Below are 19,471 nucleotides of genomic sequence, written 5' to 3' on the forward strand. Positions count from 1 at the left end.
CTTTATTTGAATGCATTGTAACATAAGCATCCAATACAATACCTCAGTCCATTCCCTATAAAGCAATGCTTATCCTTCGCTCACTCTGCTGTGACAGTGCTGGCCTTTTGCAGCGGATTACACAAGACAGGCCTGACTGGAAAGCAACACTAACACAGGCAACGCCCTCTTCCTGCCTGCTATAGGATGTGTGAAAGGGCCCACACAAAGCAGAAGCACGCACACACACACTCATACACACACAATGACAGACACACACACTGACCAGGTGACATGGTAAAACAATAACAGCACACGTGTCCCCTATGACACACGCCAGTGGCCTGAGACACTAATGTGACTGGCTGACTGACACACACGGTGCGTTTACATGACACATGCTGTCAGAATGTTAAGGATTCCAAATCTGGAATACAGATCCAGAATTCTGTTTACATGTATCAGCATTATTCATATTCTTGCGCATTTATGGCCATAGAAATAATCCCTTGGCTCCTGTATGAACTTGGACTGCCTGTCCAGTTTTGATCATTCATTACACATCCCAAAGGACGACACATGAGCAGTATGTGTTTAGTGTCATACAAAACAAGGACGTGTCGCAGGTTCATCTTGCAACTCAGATATGAGCAGAGGCCAAACTTTCTTTTTGTAAACAGTAGTAGGCCAACCCATGCACCAGCAGATGGCAATGGACGCCCGGCTGTGTCTGACATCAGGGCTGCTGGCTGTGGAGGGAGATGTCACATTTAGGGACCATCGCGTCTAGTGCGCAACTAATAATGTAACACAACACTTGTACTTTTCTGAGTCTCCCTTATTTCCCCAAACACTGAGCCGTGACCGGATGGTATTGAATGATACTGAATATGTATCTCTCCTGTGCAGTGTGACGTCTGCACCTCTCCAGCTGGGCGCTTGTTGTGGTTTCGTTTCTCCGCGCAGCTCGACACACCGCGACGCTCCCTAAGCGCGCAGGGTCCCGGCGGCGGCGGCGGCGGCTTCATGCGGATCCAGGCACCGGGAGCTGTGAGGACGGAAACCCTGCGAGTTCATTCAGCGTGGGCGGCTTCCCTCTGAACATCCTCCCGGCCCGCAACCCCGAGGGAGACGGACACGCCGGGGGTTTTGTCGTCGTTATTGGCGGCTCGGCCACCTCACACGCAAGGTAAGCGGGCGGGCGAGTGTTGTTGTTGTGCGCCGGCTTGCGTCGAGGCTGGCGGGGACGCACTGGTCCCTGCGCCCACCCGTAGATCCGACTGCGCTGCGAGGAAGCGTGACAGCCAACGGCAAATGTCTCCCTGTGTTGTGGCTCGCAAAAGCGAGGAGGGGACGACCAGGATGCCGGGGTGCTTCTGGGGATGGCCGGGGCTGTGCACTGCTCGCGTACGTGTTTGCTATACAGGTCCTTTAAATCCTGCCTTTTCACCGTCTGTCACGCCGATGCATGCATCTCGGTGCTGCTAATAATAACCCAATAATGCAGACTGGCGGCATCATTGTGAAAAGTTCCCTCACATCACGGGTTAAGGCAAGGTGACTGTATTTTGTGAAGGAAGTGGTGGAAGAAAACGCATGCATTGCATTGGGGTGTGCTAGTGCCAACGCATGGTGTAGCCGACTGAGGACACAGGAGGCAAAAGTTGATGGTGATCTTTTATGGGAGTTGGGAGTAAGTGTCTATTGCATGTATTGTTTTCTAAGCAGTAGGAGAAACTGATTTGTCTTGCTTACTGGTATATGTTGCTTAATATGGTCTGCAGCGTTTTTCTGTTGATTTGATGTATGGAGAATCACTATTTCCAATGTATTACAGCTAAGCATTTGCATCTGGATGCTTACGCCAGCATCCTCCCTTTTTGAATGAATGTTTAACATACTACTAATATCTATATCAGGGCTGCTATATGATAAAGCCGCTACGCCTGAAGAGCAGGTTTATCTGCTGTACTGATCAGACGGGTGACGTCAGTGAGAGTGGTTACATTGAGACACCTTACCAGTTACATGGGAGCTGGATTTACACTTTGTTACTGTAACTTTCTCAAACATTACATTCATCGTTATTTCCATTTATATACACTACAGGCGGGGAGAAGACGATTGAATAAATACGTAAGCCAAGATCTGTATAATAATACAAATAAGTATAATATATACACCTATTATTTAAATCTATAATATTTAACCTATTATTTAAATCTATAATCTCTAATCTTTTTGGGTGTGTAGTAGGGTGAGGGTGTTTACTGTTCTGAATCGGGGACAATGAGTGATTAGTGTGTAATTTAAACTTAACCTCTAATGTAATCAAAGGTTTGGATGTGAGCAAAAGATTGTATTTTTCACTATACTCCTGAACTGTGTTGGACACTACTTACATTCTGGTTGTGCCATTCTGTAAAGAAAAATAATGTCCGAAACAGAAATGTGTCTCTGCTTGAACTGACAATACACTCCGGCCAAAGCCCAGCTTTCTCCAAAATCTCTGTGAAGGCTCACGTAACATAGACTGGCATGGCTTTTGTGCCGCACAGATTAAATAATATTAAAGTCTGTTCTTTCTTAAAATAAAGTCTGTATATTATAAAATCCTGAAACATTAAACTCTGGATTACCAAAACCAGACCCGGCAAAATCATACTTGCTGCCTGACTTTTTAAAGACTTTTTTATCCCCTCGAAAATTGATGATCCCTACAGTAGGAAAGAAAGGCATGACTAAATTAGTAGTTTTGAAGCAAAGTTTACTAATTAAGTTTCTATGAAAGACACAATTGTGTCGTACATTTGAGCTATTGTATTGATTCGCCTCAGCTGAAAACCTCATGTCACTCCAGATTAAGTGTATTATGAGCTAATGATACACTCAGAAATTCCTTTAGAAATCAGTAAATCATTGATGAATTTTATGATTCAAAACAATAGTTAAAAGAGAACTAAATTGAACAAGCCTAGTCTAATCAGGTGAAATAGTGTTTTCTTTTAGTAGAGGTCATTTATCATATCATGAAGAGTAGGTTTATGTGCCCAGTATAATTCATTCATGTGTTTATGAGTAGAGGTTTGTAGCGTATTTGAAGATTTGATTTCTTTATTACTAGAGAGTGGAAACCCTAAATAAGATCTAAATAAAATATAATTTAGTATACATAACATATGCTTATATAATACAGTGTGTTCTGTCTGAAGTGCCTGCTATTTTCAATCTCTATATTAAACGCTTTACTCTCATAAATTGCCAGTTTTCATTTTAATAAGGCCCTGGTGGTTTGATACAGTGGTTTGAAGTGTTTATTTTTATATGAAGTTTGTCCTGCAGGAAAATGTAAGAGATTGTTCTTCTTAACAATGGAATATTACAGCAAAAGTATAATTCACATATGACAATTTTATTAAAAACAAAGAAGAGTAAGCTTTAATTTCAACCTTCAGATAAGGCCCACCTAAAACATCTAGGTTGGTGTTATGTTACAAAAAAGTATTAGGCTTGCTGTTTTAATTGACCTAATGTAAGAGGCATTATCTCATTTAGTAATGGTATAATTTATTCAGTAACAAATTTACAATTTGCCTATTTTAAAATTATATTGTGGGGTAGTGGCTTTGCCTTCAGTGTTGCAATGACATTACAATTACAAATCACAATGACATGATTTATGATCTAATAGATGTATAAATTATCTTGGGCTACTCTGTTGTAAACACTGGTAGAAACTTGTGCTATGAAGACTATTTTTCAGTTGGATTTTTCATAATGGTATGATCTGCATTTTTAACTAGGTTAATATTGTCCTATACTCCATCAAGGTCAGTAATTCACAAATGGCATAGATTTAGATTAAAGAAGGTAGGTTTTCAAGTTCCAACAAGCCTTTGTTTCAGTTAAATTCCTATCCAGTTGAAAAGAAAAGGTACTTCTGTTTTTTTTTTTTTTTTATATTTACATTTGATACTGAAAGCCTTCGACATGTTTATTTAAGATATGCTTCAGTAGAAATGTTCTGCTTTAAGTAAAATGTAAGGAAAATAGAAAGAGTTAATGGTGATTAGAAAAAAAACACCCTTTCTAGTATTAAACTGGCACGCACATGCTTCTATTTACCTATTAATAATGCCGTTGCAATGGCACATCAAAATATTATACCCAACTGGTAGATTAACAGTAAAGTGTCAGTCTGATATTAAAATTTTCTAGAAACATATTCTAGAGTCCAATTCTGTGTTGGCAGATAAACAATTGATGTTTCTTTTTGCTGTGTTTATGAGCCTTTATGGCCCAGGGTTGAGAAGACTTTTCAGAGAATGGTTTAACAAGAGAGAAAATGTCATACAATATCAATGTCATCTGCCTGTACTCTCCTTATTCAGTTTTTAGAAGCATACCGTGCATAGTATAGTCAAGAAACAAATACCCAAAAGCTAATTTGTGTTTAGGAAAATCTAATGGTAATGCTAGGTTAACTAAACGCACTGTATTGTATTCGGTTTAGTGCAAGTCACATTTGTTTTACTGTGGTTAGAAAGGATGACTGCGTTGTTTGTGCAAGTTTCTAACAAACCCTGACGCTTCTAAGTCATGTCCTCACACTGCGACACTGACAGGGCACATCATATCAGCTTTGAAAGAATCGTCCACGATGGCTTAACTCATCACGGAGTCGTGTAATTACACTATGGTGGTGCAGTTCGGATCCCTTTTTTATTTTTATTTTATAAAGATCTCTTTCAGGTCCCTGATCTACAGCGTGAAGGGATTATAAATCTGTTTGAAAGGAGTTGTACTCCTGTGGCATGTTTGTCTGGCAAGAAATCGTTTGGCTGCATCAATGGGCACTGAGAGATGATGGAGGGATTGGTGTTGGAAAGCTGATGGATGCTCTCCAAAGCAGCAAAACACTAAGTCTTTCAGTGATTAAAAGAGTCTAAGCATTTATTTCTACTTGACATGACTGCGTTAAATAGTGCTTAAAGCTCTAAAAAGGAATACAAATACTGCACCTTCTGTTCCTGGTGTTCACCTTCATCAGTACCTTGTTTGTTTCCAATTATGTTATTGAAGCCTTGGCTTGAAAGCATTATTCACATAGATTCTCGTAAGAAAGTCTAGACACTGCTCTGTAAAAACAGCGCCACATTCCACGTCTTGACATTTGAACACTTTTCAATGTTGGAAAATGAATTTCAGGGATTTGTATTACTGAGTACTACTGAGCAACAGCTCTGTGTTTGAAAATCTAAGTCTGCAGGCCTAGCTATTCCGACTTCCCAGAAATCAAGAAGTAAACTGGGGAACTTCCTGCTGCACTGTAGTGCGTTGCAGAGTGCTTTTGCGGTGGATTTAACGTCACAAGGGTTGTGTCTCATGTGAGATATGTGTCCAAGGTTACCTTTGATCTTTTGTGAGGTTTCCTGTCAAATGCAGTAGCTTACTGAGAGAAACGTCAGGGTGAGTGAGTTAGGGATTTCACTTTTAGAATTGAGTGGAAGTTTTGCTGTGTACATTATTGTTTTCTGGACTTCGGATTCTCTCCCCCAGCTTATTTGTTTGTAAAATAACACATTAGTGTAAACGCTGCTGTGTTGTACTTACAATTTTCCATAAAATAAGTTGGTTATTAGTAGTTATTTTTTTTAAATAATAAGCGATGACTTATGTTAATTATCATGGAGAGGTTTCATTTTTTATAATTTCATAGTTGCAGACAATCCCTGTTTTCCCATCAAAGTACACATTCATGCACCAAGATTGAAATTAAACAGATACAGAGCTGAGCATGTTGAAAATTGTTTTAAGAACGAAAGCTTAGTTTACTTTGAAGGGTTTGGTATGCCTTCTTTTTTTTATTCAATAATACCAGACCTTTTCCAGATTAGTTTTCCTATATGCAATTATAAGTAATTAATTGAATGATCTTTGAAACTAATTGAACTCACATCTTGCTTAAAAACCCCATAGCAATGTCTCTGTATTATTGGGAGATGAAAGTATTCACTATGAATCAGCTGATATTAAGGCAACAACACCATTGGTGGCAAACATGCCATACTTAAAAATATCAAGGTATCTTATAAGACAAACAGAATCCTGGTGCAGTCCACACCTCAGAATAATCTAAAATCGATATGTACGTTTAATCAGCATGCATTATTTAAGCACATTTTCAGAGCACATTATTGGTTTGTAATTTGGTAATTAAAATGTATCTTCACTGTATTTTGTACTTAGTAATTTATGTAAGATAGTTATTTTTGCAATTTCAGCAACCATTTCTCAGCTGTGTACCAATCAGTCCCTAACACTGCATGCCTACTGTGATATTTCCACTCGGCTGAATGCTCAAACCGATCTCCACAGTAGTGCTTCCTTGTACAAGCCGTGTTCGTTTGTGGGAACAGCAGCCTAGATTGATAACAAAATGATGGATAACTTGGGTGTAGTGTTATTAGTCTACATTTATTTCCCTCTCAAACTCCACATAATCAGGCCAAATTAGTACTAGCCTGCACATTGTAATCTATCTTGCATGCATTTGTATTTGTGTACATAATGCAAGCCTTTGCATTTTGACAGCAGTTCATTCATTGAACAAATGAAAAGAGACTTTTGCAATTTGGTTTATGATTACCTGAATATCAGACTATGCTTCTTGTGCAGCCTAAGCCACTTTTATTCTTTATTACTTGTGTGAACTTAATCTGTACAGAAATCTTTATGGATGATCACATGTATTGAGTACCTTGTTTGAAAGCTTTTTAAACGGATCCTTGGCTAAGACTAAAACAAGAGCAGTTGTGTTCTGTATAAGAATGGTTGCCTTAGTTAGTACTGTAGTACTGTAAATAGATGTGGGAAGACAGGTTTATTACATTATAGCGCCACCCTTCCACCGAGCTAAAGTTTGGGGTTAATAGGGGTGACAAAAGCTCTGACAGATTTAAAACCTACTTTCCGAGAGTTTAATTTATTGGACAAAATCCCAAATGGACAGAGGCATGAAAAATGTCATTTGCAAAAGGTGGCCCAGATTCAAAATTCATTGCACTTAGTAGTATAAAATAGTAGCCTAGTCAACTTCAAAGAAAATAACATTTTCTAAAACTAACCATCAGATACAAGATACGTCTCTAATTGAGGAGGGAATATTTTCTAAATATTTGAGGCAATGCTTCAAATAATAATAATTAGTGTGTGTGTGTGTGTGAATGGGTTTCTTTATGCCTTCCTAATGGATATATTAATTGTGTGCCCTCTTCCTGTTTGCGGTGCTGGTAGGCAGACTGATGACCTTCAGTAAATGGCATCTCCTTGGAGGGGCTCGCCACTGTGTGCCTGATGGAAAGGCTGAAGAGACAGTCACATGTCTGAAGCCCACCCACAGTCACAGCAGGGCAGCCATTGTGTAGCTCTAGTCTGCATTGTCTGCTTTAAACCTGACACTCTCCGTGTGTAAACGGTTATCAAATTTAGCCTGAGCCTGGCGCTACAAATGCAGAAGATCTATTTAGAGATTGTACAGGGATGGTTTTCATTTACCTAGCACTTCTGTAAAAATCTAATTTGTGTAGTGTCAGCTTTGGGTATAAATTCCTAAATGTATAATGGAAATTATGTTTTCATTTTTTTAATTCTAAACACCGTTAAATTTAATGTAATCTTTTTCAAATGGCTCGTGACATAATACTCATTATAACAGTAAAGAATTTGTGATGTGAGATGCTACTTGAAGACAAGAATCTTTAACTGCAACTTCACCTTAAATCCTTCAGACTGTAACCTGCTTTCTCCCGGTATGGCAATAGGTTTTAGCTTCACAAAACTGGTGGCTTTTTAAAGGAGGAACTAAATAGGTGACATAAGCTCTTTTCAGTTAGATGTATCTTAATATTTACTTCACTTTACCTGTTTCAGAGCAGCAATTATGTAATCAAATTACAACGACAACAACAAACATGACTAGATATGCATAGCATTGTTCTTTGTCTGAATGCAATCTTCAACAGTCTGTTTCCGCTCCTGGTGCAATTGTATTACATCAGTGTTGCCGACCCCATTTTAAACCCCAGCAACAGTCTGAACCCCAACCCTAGCCAAAATGAAAATTTGAAGCGAAGCCCTTACATATCTACACACAATAGTATTTACTTTGTAGAAACAAAGTAACTCGGCGTCTAGCAAGGAGCAAACATAACCCCAATTTCATCGTCAAACTTAATTTTAGTGCAGAATTTAACTAAATTACTCAAATTCCAAAAAATATACTAGAAGCAACATAAATGTAACTGTAAGAACATTGATACCTAAATCTGTATCCCCAATTTAAAGTTACCATTGCCAATTTATACTATGTTTCTAAATCATCAATACTATTAGTTATCACCTACATAATATTCCGATTCTTTAGTACTGTGCTGTGACTGCAGCGCATGAGGGCAATATGGACATATCTCTTGCAGCACCATTAAATATGTTTTTGGAAATTACTTTTTAGAGAAACGGAACAAAACAAACCGAGCAATGATTTCACTGGCAGGATTTTAAAGGTCAATGCCTACTTTTAGATTCGCCCACCCTCACGGACGGATCAGGTGACGGGCTGATACAGGTTTCAGGAAGCTTTTTAGTTGCAATTGATGCCATCTCCTTTTGCAGCTTTGGACCTGTATTCGTACAGTTAAGACCATTTATAATGATTCCCTTTAGAGTCTTAACCGACATGATACTAATTCACACAAACAAAGTGTGGAGTAAGTGTATTAGCCATGCACTGGTTACATTATTCTTTTTCTGAACCTGTTATTGGACTATCGTGCGGTTCTGTGACTAATTAACAGATATATGCAGAGTATTTTGTGTTTTCATCCTTGCAGACCTGAATTTACTTCTCAGGACAGCTATGGCATTTCACTGTTTAGTGTGTTTGCTGGCAGGTGGGCTTAAAAAATGCCACTTGAATGGCATTTGGACTGCATGTGTAAAATCTGACTGTTTACCAGGTGGAGCTCAGAAGAGAAGGAGTGACGGAGCTTGTGAAAATGATGCTGAGGTTTCAGTACTGCTTTGAATTGGATCTATGAACGAGCTTCCTGTCTGTCTTTTGAAGCCAGTGATGTCAAGGCCTTGAGTCCCCTGCAGCCCAGACTTATATGATTCAGAGCCACGGGGCTCAAAATCCCACAGCAGACTTTTCCTGGTTTATTTTCTTATTGTGCATGTCTGTGTGGAAATGAATAGCTGATGTAGTAGCTATGGTCCTCAGCAAGCAAATCTGCATTGATTCATCTGTGAAAGGCCCCTTGAATGTTAATCTCTCGTATATTCCTACAATTTAAATATTTTTTTAAAGATGTCTTGCAACTCTCTACAAATGGGTGTTGTTTTTAATGCTTCTGATTACTGGGAGGTAATTTAAACATCTTGCAATGTGGATTAGGAGTGTGTTTTTCTAACAGTAAAAATTTAAATACCTACCTTTACATTGCTGTGTGTATTATGAACAGCAAGACGTGTAATAATCATGTGTATTCTCTGAATTGCGCCCAGAAGAGTGGTTCAGTGTGTTTATATTGCTTTTCCTTTTGTAAAAGATGGATCCCCATATTTATATTACAATACATTGAAGAATTTGTTCTCCAGCTGGTCCGCACTCTTTGCATTTTGTTTGAACGTCACCAAAGTACACATTTGAAACCACGCTTTACTGAGTTATGTTTGCCTGTTCTGCAGTAGAAAGATAAACAATACTTCTTTCTACCGCTCACAGACAAAGCCTCTTCATTCTGTATTCGGTAAGGCCAATAATGAGGGCCTTCATGCACCTTTCAGTGGGCTGTTGAAGTATAGCTATTAAACAGGCTACATGTTGAATGTTGTGAATGGTAATATGCGATACTGTTTGCTCCATCTCCAAACTAAGTGCCTCTTCACTCATGTCTTGTCAAAGCAGCATCACACTGATTTCGATCTGCTCAGCTTTTCACTTGCACAAAATTCAGTGATCACCTGGAAATACGTAATGAAGCAAGCGAAAATGTTGACTGTAACGCGGAACAGAGCTGTTTTATTTGCAAGTGTAGTGAGGTGACGAAGTTGAATCATGTTGACAGATCTCGATTAAAAATATAACCTCCCAAGATATATCTTAAATTTCTTCTCTGGCTTCACTTCCTCCTGCTCCTGTTATCTGGAAAATCAGCCAAGCAGTCTACAGTTTTACAAAAATGAAACTGATGCACGGCCATTCATGTTGCATTGGTTAATAAAATATGAGTGTACAGTGTCGTACCTTTTTAGCAGTATTTTAAATTTCACTTTGCTACAAAACAAAATAAAGCTCAGTTTATCAGTTGTTGTAGGTGGGGAAATGAAGCTGAAATTAAACAATGGTTTTGTATACCTGTAAAACTGGTAGTGCCACTGTAATCAGGCATGTAGAAATATTCCTCACCAATCCTTTCATAATACACAAGTAGTGACACCACAATCCACAATCTATTTGAGGTTTCCCACGTTTCTTCTTTGACAGTTCAGTCTTTTTCTGCGGTCCTATATTTATAATGTCTATATTTGTTTTAGTAGCATTTCGCAGAGCAAGGGTAATGCTCCTGAATGTTTGAAAGCTCAAGAGGAGAGCAATTGAGGGCCTGCTGAATAAATCTAAACCGCAGCACGTCGATGACCGTCAAAAATTTAGCACTTAACTGATTCTCATTGGCAGTCTGACATTAAACTCTTATTAGCTTCCAGCAATATATCGTAACAAGAACAGAACAGCGCGTTGGATTAGATATGTCTAAAGTTGTCTCTCTCTGTTAATCCGTTCTTTGGTGAGGGGAGGTCTTTGCTGCTGTGCTATAGTTAATAATTCCAGGTTAACCTCACAAGATAAACCACCTGTTTGCTGCAGTTTATCTGTTGTATCTGTGGTTGGTTTGTTATTTCCTTAACATTTCGAACATTAACTGTTCGAACTGCATGGTAGCCGACAGTGTCCCTAGCAATTTTTTTTTTCAAACTGAGTTCTTATTTTAGTGGCACTGGAACTTGCATTTAAAACAGGAATCTGTGATCGTTCCGTATCGAATCCTGGTTTGGGAAAGCTTTTTCGAATTAACGAGAGATGCAAGATATTGATGCAGGTTTGTACTGTAATGATTTTGAAATTAATCTAAAGTCAAGTCAACTATTTGCAGTGAAGTAAACATTTTTGACAGATGTGTACAAATGGACCTTGATGGAGTATGGGACCAAAATCAATAGGAAGGTTTTGCCTTTTTTTTGCAGTTTGATCAAAGTACAAAATTAGTCGGGTACTTTGTTGAACTCCAAAGGCTTTATTTAACCTTGAGAATGAGAAATGTACACATCACTTGTATTTTTTAAGCATTCACAAAACTATTGGCATCTTCTTAAGTTATACATAACTATAACTATTTAACTATATGCATAAGTTAAGAAGATGCCAATATATTTTTGTGAATGCTTAACAATGCAAGTCAATGTTGTGCTTCGTTTTAGTGATGGGAGTAATGGTCCACGGGCCAAAAAAACGTTTGTGTAAGTTTGTTAATGTGATGGATGTACAATATGAACATACAATTCCTGTTTGTTTTATCTTTTCAGAAGGATATACTGTATTTGATTTAATCACATCTTTGTTGAGCAGTAAACACTTTTCTTCGACTCTAAATAACATTCCACTTCCAGCATGCTCTGCTTTTAATATTCATTAGTATTACACAACATTTTTCACTTTTAAACCATCTGATATCTCCACACTGTGATTTTGAGAAGCCAAGCAGTCTGTCAAAACTGTCAAACAGAGCGACTATTTTTATTTTAAATTTGAGATTTGCGGCATCGATAGCAGCATTCTTGAGCAATAAAACTGCAGCCAGCTCTCGGGTGAAGTGTGTGATCAAGCTACTGCTAACAAAGCCAGTTTCTTCATCTCTGGAATCCAGAAGCAAATGCTTTTAATGAGTTATTTGACCAACATCCAGCCAGTGAAAGACTGGGCAGCATGGGGTGGGAGCCTGGGCCTCTATTGGCTGCTTTTCTGTCAGACTTGGCCTCGTTGTTTGTGGGTTCGCCTGGCAGTGAGGCTTTGGTTCAAGGCTTGAAGCTGTTTGGGTAAAACAGTTGTGTCAGTTGTGAAGCTGTCATTTAGCTTGTTTACAATAAATACCAGTGTGTTATGAGTTTGTGATTAACTGTATAAGAAATGAATACTAAAGCTATAAGTGGGGGGAAACTATAAGTATGACCTCAAATTTGATTATTCAGGTTTTGGGTTGTTGTGTGTTTTGATCAGGATTAGTCACAAACTTGATTGTCTACAATAAGTTGGTTAGCCAATAGGATTATCCTATTTTGTAGAATGGTACACACATTTTTCATGACTTTTTGCTAGTGAATTATATGAATGTATCACTCTGGTTACAATGCAGTACCACATACCTCTTTATTTTATCAACAAGAGTTTTAAAGTGGTTTTAGAGTTTCAAATATTGTAATACTTATTAAGTCTTAATTGACCGTTTCATTGCTTCTAATAAGACCTACTTAAATACATTACATTACTTAAGAGCATAATCCCTTCCTGTGTGGAAAAAAGGTTGAAATCTGACTTCATTCAGACTTGAGAAACATTTAATCAGATTAAACAGAAATGCAGAATAAAACTTTTTTTTTTAAACAGATATTGTTTTAATTTCTTAATGGGTTTTCAACTTTAAAGGGCTGCTTGAAATTGAAAGCTATGTATTTAGAAAGCAAAATGGCTTATTTACTGTATTTAATATTCGCCAGTGATATCCATATAAGTAAGACAATGAACAGTTCTTATTCCTCATATTATTTTTTTCTGTAGGCCATAGATGATAAAATAATAATTTAAATACAATTATAATGGCAGTAAAATTGATCTTACCCTAAATGATTGATAATTATTGTATTTATTTCATTATTGCTTTTATTCTACTCATTTAAGTTATATATATATATATATATATATATATATTGAAACATTATTCCAGAAACGTACATTGTGACCTATTTAAGAAGAAGAGTTCAATTCGAAATCTGTTTCCCCCAAGACTTCCTTTCCTCTTTACTGCTGTGATATTGAACTGAAAAAGGGGTGAGAAAGTGTAGAAAAGTGGATGCAATATTATATGGATATTGTGCTTAATTAAAAGGTCCTTATTTCTTTGTAATCATGTGTTGGGTCTTCCATTTGATAGAAATGATGCAGATTCTGTATGAAAGTGACAATAGATATTATTGTTAATATCCTAACCTCACTTACTGTGTTCACGGTGTTTTTGGCTCTTCATTTGCATTGAAGTCTTAACCCAGATCAATTCTTCAGCTGCTAAAACAATGATTACCTGCATAACCCTGTGCGTTTACTGCTCTGGAAAAACGCCCATCTGTCTTTCCAGTGCAAAAGGTTTTATTGAAATTAGAAAACAAGGTGTGCTAGGCTAACTTTACGCTATAATTAAGGAATTGGCAGAACAGATGAAAACCACTGCGTGTTTGACGCCGTGGTGTTTAGATGAAGTAAAGAGATCCTTTGAACTCAAGTGCCTCATCAAAGATTAAAGACACTAGTGATAATAAAAGAGGAGGTAATATGAGAAATTTGGGATTATTAAGAAACGAAAATTGTAAGGATAACTTAAGATTTATGTATTTACACACAAGATAGAGCTTATCAAGAGCTTTCATTTGATAGATGGTGCAAATTTTGCCCAGAATATCACTGGCACCCCCTTTTTGTGAGTTTATCCAGTTCTGTGCTCGAAGAAAAACAGATCCTGCAAAGGGAAAGCTGACCCATTTACATGAGATGGAATTGGAGCGAAAATAAGCTTCTGCAAACCCTGTCAATCTTTACATAGTCATTTGTTTTGGACTGGAGACGATCTGTCATAGATGTCTAGAGCTTGACATTTTTATTTTCTTTAGTTTCACCATGTGACTGCTTTGTATAGTTGCATTCGACTAGAACTTCAGCATACTACTTTAGTTTGCATGTTGTTTTCTGTTGTATTGCAATGCTCTCACAGTGGCAGTCTTTAGAAAATTACCATTATTGTTTTGTGACATTAAATATATATGCTTGAATGCAGTGGATTAATAAGCACAGGGGAAAAACAATTATCTCCTCAGCAAAGCTTACTTTTTAATAGTGATCAACATTTAACAACATTTAATAACATTGCTTCATTGCTGGTTACAGTGTATTCACCTCAATTGACTGTGTTGATCAAGATACATTTATTTTGAAAGTATTGCAATTTGCTAAATCAAGATAAACTATATTAAAAGTTTAGTTTGGCGTGACAAAATTGAGAACAAAATTAAACCTAGTCTAGAGAAGTACTATATTATTTAAAAGAGGCACAAACCACATATTGGTCTTTAACAGTGCATGGTCTATAAATGTAATTTCCATAAACTAAATACTGTAAGTTAATTTCTGAAGGAACATTGTAAATCCTATTAATGGAAGGAAATTATACTTGTGGAAAATGAATTGATAATAAAATAATGTGCTGCATAGTTTAAATATCAACATGGAGGTGAAGGATCTTGTGCTAAAATCAGAAATATAGCTTTGTATTGTGATTGTGTTTTGAAAACTGAGTGATTTAAAAATATACAATAAAACAAAGAAATACAATATGAAGTAGACAGATTTTACTGTTTTACTTATTATGTACCCCAGAATGATTAACTTTCCTAGAAGTCTCAATCAAGATACGAGGTAATTTGCCTTTGTTTGCCACTGTAATGGAACGAATTCTCTGAGTGTGTCCTGTTGCGTTTGCTCGGCATCTGTTGTTTTTCCTACTCAAAAGAGCAAATTGAATGCTGGGGCTTTATGCTCTAGAGGTATCCCAAGGAGCAGGACTGAGGCAGCTCTACAGTGTATGCGGATATGTTTCTGCCCTGCTAACTCTCCAGATGCTTCCTTTAGGCTTACGAACTTGCTGTGTAAGCCTAATGATGATGGGAGAAATTAGTTCATCTGAGACAGATTTCCGGGAATGCTGTCTTTCCCTCCCCCCCAAAAAAAGATTATTCCCATTCAGCAATTTATATTCCTGATATAATTTAATATAATGGCACTTATACTTTTGCTTTTAACGTACTTTTGTATTATTTTATACGTCCGGTTTTGAGCTGAACCAAATTTAAACTTTGACATCCATAAATGATCCATAAATCATCAGCGATTTGTTAGAATTCAAAGCTTTGATTTGGTCCAAGGCTTTATTAAGATGAAGACTAACTTCAAATCTTCAGGCTACACATTTGTATTCAGATAGAGCAGGCATTACACTTCTTATTTTTAGTTCTGGTTTTTGAAACACAACAGAAGGACAGAAACTGCATTTTTGTTTTTGCACTGAAAGATCTGTTTTTAACCGTTTGTTTGTTTGTTTGTTTGTTTTTTTGCTGTGTTTTCATTAATCCTTCTGCCTTCCTCTCAGGCATGACCAAAGTTCAGACCTTTCCCAGGCAGCAGAAGTCAATCTCGCCAGCATTGTATAATCAACAGTGTCATTTTCCAGAAGGCTTGGATTACCTTCTGCAGCTTTCTGCGATTACCTGTTTTGTTGCAGAGGCTTGGCTTTTCTGCTCATTTCTTTGTAATTATTGGATTAGAAGGCTGATAAAAAGGGAACATCAAAAAAATGCCTCGGATGAATTATTCTCTTTATTTCTGCACTCGAGCTCATGAGAATAGAAAGCGAGATGAGGGGGAGTGTAATGGCTTCAGACTTCTTTTGAAAACGAGTGATTGCTCCGGTTAGAGTCATAAATACACACCAAGCAGTGCAGAAGCTGGGTCTGAAGTCTTTATTTTAAAGAGTGAGATTCTGACAGCTTAAGTTAAAATTTGTAGAACTTGGGTTGTTTCTTTAATGTGATTGCTTGTTTTGTGGTCCTTCAGGGTAGTATCCATGTATGCAATATGCTAAAACATTCTGACTGAAGGCCTTCCTGTTTGTGACACAATACACTATCTATCCAGTGATTTAACCTATGTGTGGTGGTTTCGGTAGAGCTATGATACAATGAGTTCTTCAGTTTTTAGAGTTAAACAGTGTGAATGAGGAAGTAATGCACAGTGACATTTGAGCAATTCAAGGAAGACTAATGCTGATACCTGGGACATGTTCAGAGGAAATGAAAAAGTAAAAGATATTCTTGAAATTGAGATAAACATGGACGGGAAGTAACTTTATTGTCTTATTGTGTGTCGGTTAGAGTAAAAGAACAAGGTCATAGGATACCAAAGATATAGTATGGATTCTAAAAATAAGATGCATTTTTGTAGTTCTTCTTAATCTGCAATACAATTTTGGTCCAGGAAGTCAATACCAGAATTGTATTTTTATTGTATAATATCTGCCCTATATATTAATGTTATGCATCAAGGTATCAAGCTTTAATTTTAAAAACAAAACAAAAAAACTATTATTTCTCAGTTTTATGAAGAAAGTTAATTTAAAAATATATCCACAATGGCGCTGGGACTATCTGGTATCGGTCAAGTTGTGTACCAGATATCGGATCATTTAGCATGCTCCACTGTAAGACGTATTCACAGCTTTGCAATGTCCAGGAGTAAGAAAACACACAGGTCTGAGGTTTCCCGTCACGGTGGTGGTGTTCTGCTAGTAAACGCTATGTATGCGACACAGCAGCTCAGTGGTTTGTCACTTTATATGTCATTTTGTATCCCTCTTAAATAAAATATAATCCCTGTCTCTTGTTGCCCTAAAGTGTTGTGTCATGTCAGAATATGACACTAGTGCAACCGCCATGGGAATCTCTGAGCATTAAGAAATGAACACAGAACTTGAGAACAGAGGGGAGAAGTCATTAGCATGGAGAACGGGACGAGCTGATTTGCTGGAGTCTGAGCAGATGAAATGTCATCTTGACAGCATGCTGGATTATTGGCATAAGTCACTGTCTTGGCAACAAACGCAACTGGTGATGCTTCTTAAATAAGACGGGTGTACTCTACAGCAGTTGTTAATTTTTCATTAGAGACGAAAGACAAAAATCTCTCTAAGGTGCGTAACACCCTGTACTTCGGTGTTTTTTGTGTTGTATGGAGGAGATTCTAAGTAAATTAAGTTTTTCCTGATTCAGTTGTGATTTTTAATGAAAATAAATGTATCAATCATAACAACCTGATAACCTGATACACTTATATGCATGAATACATTATATTATTTGTCTAATAATTAAAGACCCAGATCAAATAAAAAAAGACCCATCTGCTAATGGTAATTAAAAATAGTGCCTGATTTAAAATATATAAATATATATATATAATGTGAGCCCTTCAAACAATGTAAAATGGACACTTCACATGTAAAAATTAGTCCTTGACAAATAAAATTGCTTCTTCAAAGAATACTTTACATAATGCACGGCCTGTGGTTTTATTCCAAAACATTACCCTTGCTTATTCTTTGAATGATCATGATTACAGTAACATTATTTAAAACATTTAGTTTGACTGCTCATAAAATAATCATATTTCCTCCTTAAATCAGTTATCTTATGCACAGTATTGTTTTAAAACGAAACATTGGTTATTGTTTTATTCATGACCGTTTCTCAAAATAAAACCTCTCCTCCGAGGCAGCACTTTTCTAAATGGGCCCTGTTCTCTGCTTCAGGGTTTCAAAGATAATAATGTGTTGTGTTAGCTTTTGACCTTTCCTGTATTCCAGCTACATTAAATGTTTATTTTTATATATATGCTTCCTTTTTCATTCATTTAATAGTATAGTTCTATTTATAAGATTTTAAGAATTGTTGAAACAAGATTCTTGTTATAGATTTGTTTGTTTGTTTTTGCGTTGCATTACTGTTTATTTTAGTTGTATTCTTTCTTTCAGATTTGAAGTTTTGCTTACTGTTTCCTGATAGAACAGAAATGCTATTGAATATTAGAAGAAGCAATTGTCATGAGTTACAAAGTGCAGAGGGACTGTGCAAATCATGCAAATTCTTATGACACCTCTGCTTCTGAACTCTGGACCTCTTAATCAGTTGGTTTTGTGTGATCTTTTATGGCTCCCTTACTTTCCTTTAAGGTGAGCTTCACTGCAGAACTGATTTGATGGAAGAAAGGTGCAGCAGCTCCAGCTCAATTAAAACTCCCAGCTTCATAATTTTATGTTTATTTTGTAACAATGATCTTGTGTTATTATTTTTAATCTTGCTTACCCAGATTATACACGGTCGGTTTCCATTCTTCATACTTCATTGGTCTTATTTGTATACCTGTCTTGTTCTTGGGCTGCTGGTACACACCTGAACGGAAGGATCTGCCATTTTGCTAGATATCTGAAATCAAGTGAATGGTGTCAGAAGTGAAAATGGGATGTGTTGTCAGATTGTTAGGCTTCTGCTATTCAACGAAATTCTTCACATTTGTCAAAGTGAAACAAATACATTAGTTATTGTATGTGGAATTTAAAATGGTACTGAATTGTTTTGCTTTGTTTTAAAGAGCATTGTCTGAATATATAGTTGTTTGACTAAATACTTTCAGGACTGAAAATAATAAATAAATCTTGAAATGTTTCTGTCCTCCGCAATGTTCTCTGCAATGTAGCAGAATCATCTGGAGGTGATAGGTGGTTATAGCGCATTTATTACATACCTTTGTATCTTTATAGCCTAAAGTACTGTTCTTATTTTATTAGAATCCTGATGACCTCACAAGTATTGATCGTATTGAGTGCTTCTTCTGTGTGTTTATCTTTTATTATTATTGAATGCTGAAAGTGTTATTTTTCTCCTCTTTCTTGACAGCAGGATGGGGATGTGGAGTGAAAATTACAAAGACTAACAACCGATCCAGAGAGATGTGGTCGAGTGAAATCCTGCGGTGCTGAGAGGACCGCAATCGATTCGGCACTGTGGAGCAAAACGACACGAGAAGCATGAGCCGGCTCGCCTCCTAGATACTTCGGGGGAATCGTTTCTGTCCTTTTTAGTTTATTCATTTTTTTTATTGACACTTTTACACTTCTTGGCCATGGGGTCTTTTTACCTATGGAAGCTCTCCTCGCAGAAGCTGGGATTCTTCCTTGTGACCTTTGGCTTCATCTGGGGCATGATGCTCCTGCACTTTACCATCCAGCAGAGGACGCAGCACGAGAGCAGCAGTATGCTTCGGGAACAAATCCTGGATCTCAGCAAGCGCTACATCAAAGCCCTGGCGGAGGAGAACCAGAATGTGGTGGACGGGCCTTATGTCGGGACAATGACCGCGTATGGTGCGTATGTCCTTTCCTCAAACGCATCGTCCATGTTTGTTTCTTGTGCAGGATTAAGGCAGATGGCAAAAACGAACAAACCCGACTCTGTGTACTGTTAATGGCTTTGTTAGGACCTTTGCGTGATGGTGCGCTGACCTTTC

General features: G+C 37.3%; 1 protein-coding gene across 3 annotated transcripts in view; it reads left to right on the top strand.

Annotated features, from left to right (window-relative positions):
* The first annotated feature begins 730 nt into the window (after positions 1 to 730).
* The window catches only part of mgat5 (alpha-1,6-mannosylglycoprotein 6-beta-N-acetylglucosaminyltransferase), an 87,989-nt gene continuing 69,248 nt past the window's right edge, over positions 731 to 19,471 (top strand). Inside the window, exons 1-2 of one of the 3 annotated variants that reach the window (XM_066688562.1) lie at positions 731 to 1,168; positions 18,862 to 19,328. In XM_066688562.1, the coding sequence (XP_066544659.1) occupies positions 19,088 to 19,328 (241 nt within the window). In that variant the 5' untranslated portion in view covers positions 731 to 1,168; positions 18,862 to 19,087. Of the gene's footprint in view, positions 1,169 to 18,137; positions 18,285 to 18,861; positions 19,329 to 19,471 lie in introns of those variants that run through there. The other 2 variants (XM_066688561.1, XM_066688563.1) reach the window with 2 other exon arrangements.

This window comes from Amia ocellicauda, chromosome 16, assembly GCF_036373705.1.
Source record: "Amia ocellicauda isolate fAmiCal2 chromosome 16, fAmiCal2.hap1, whole genome shotgun sequence".
NCBI lineage: Eukaryota > Metazoa > Chordata > Actinopteri > Amiiformes > Amiidae > Amia > Amia ocellicauda.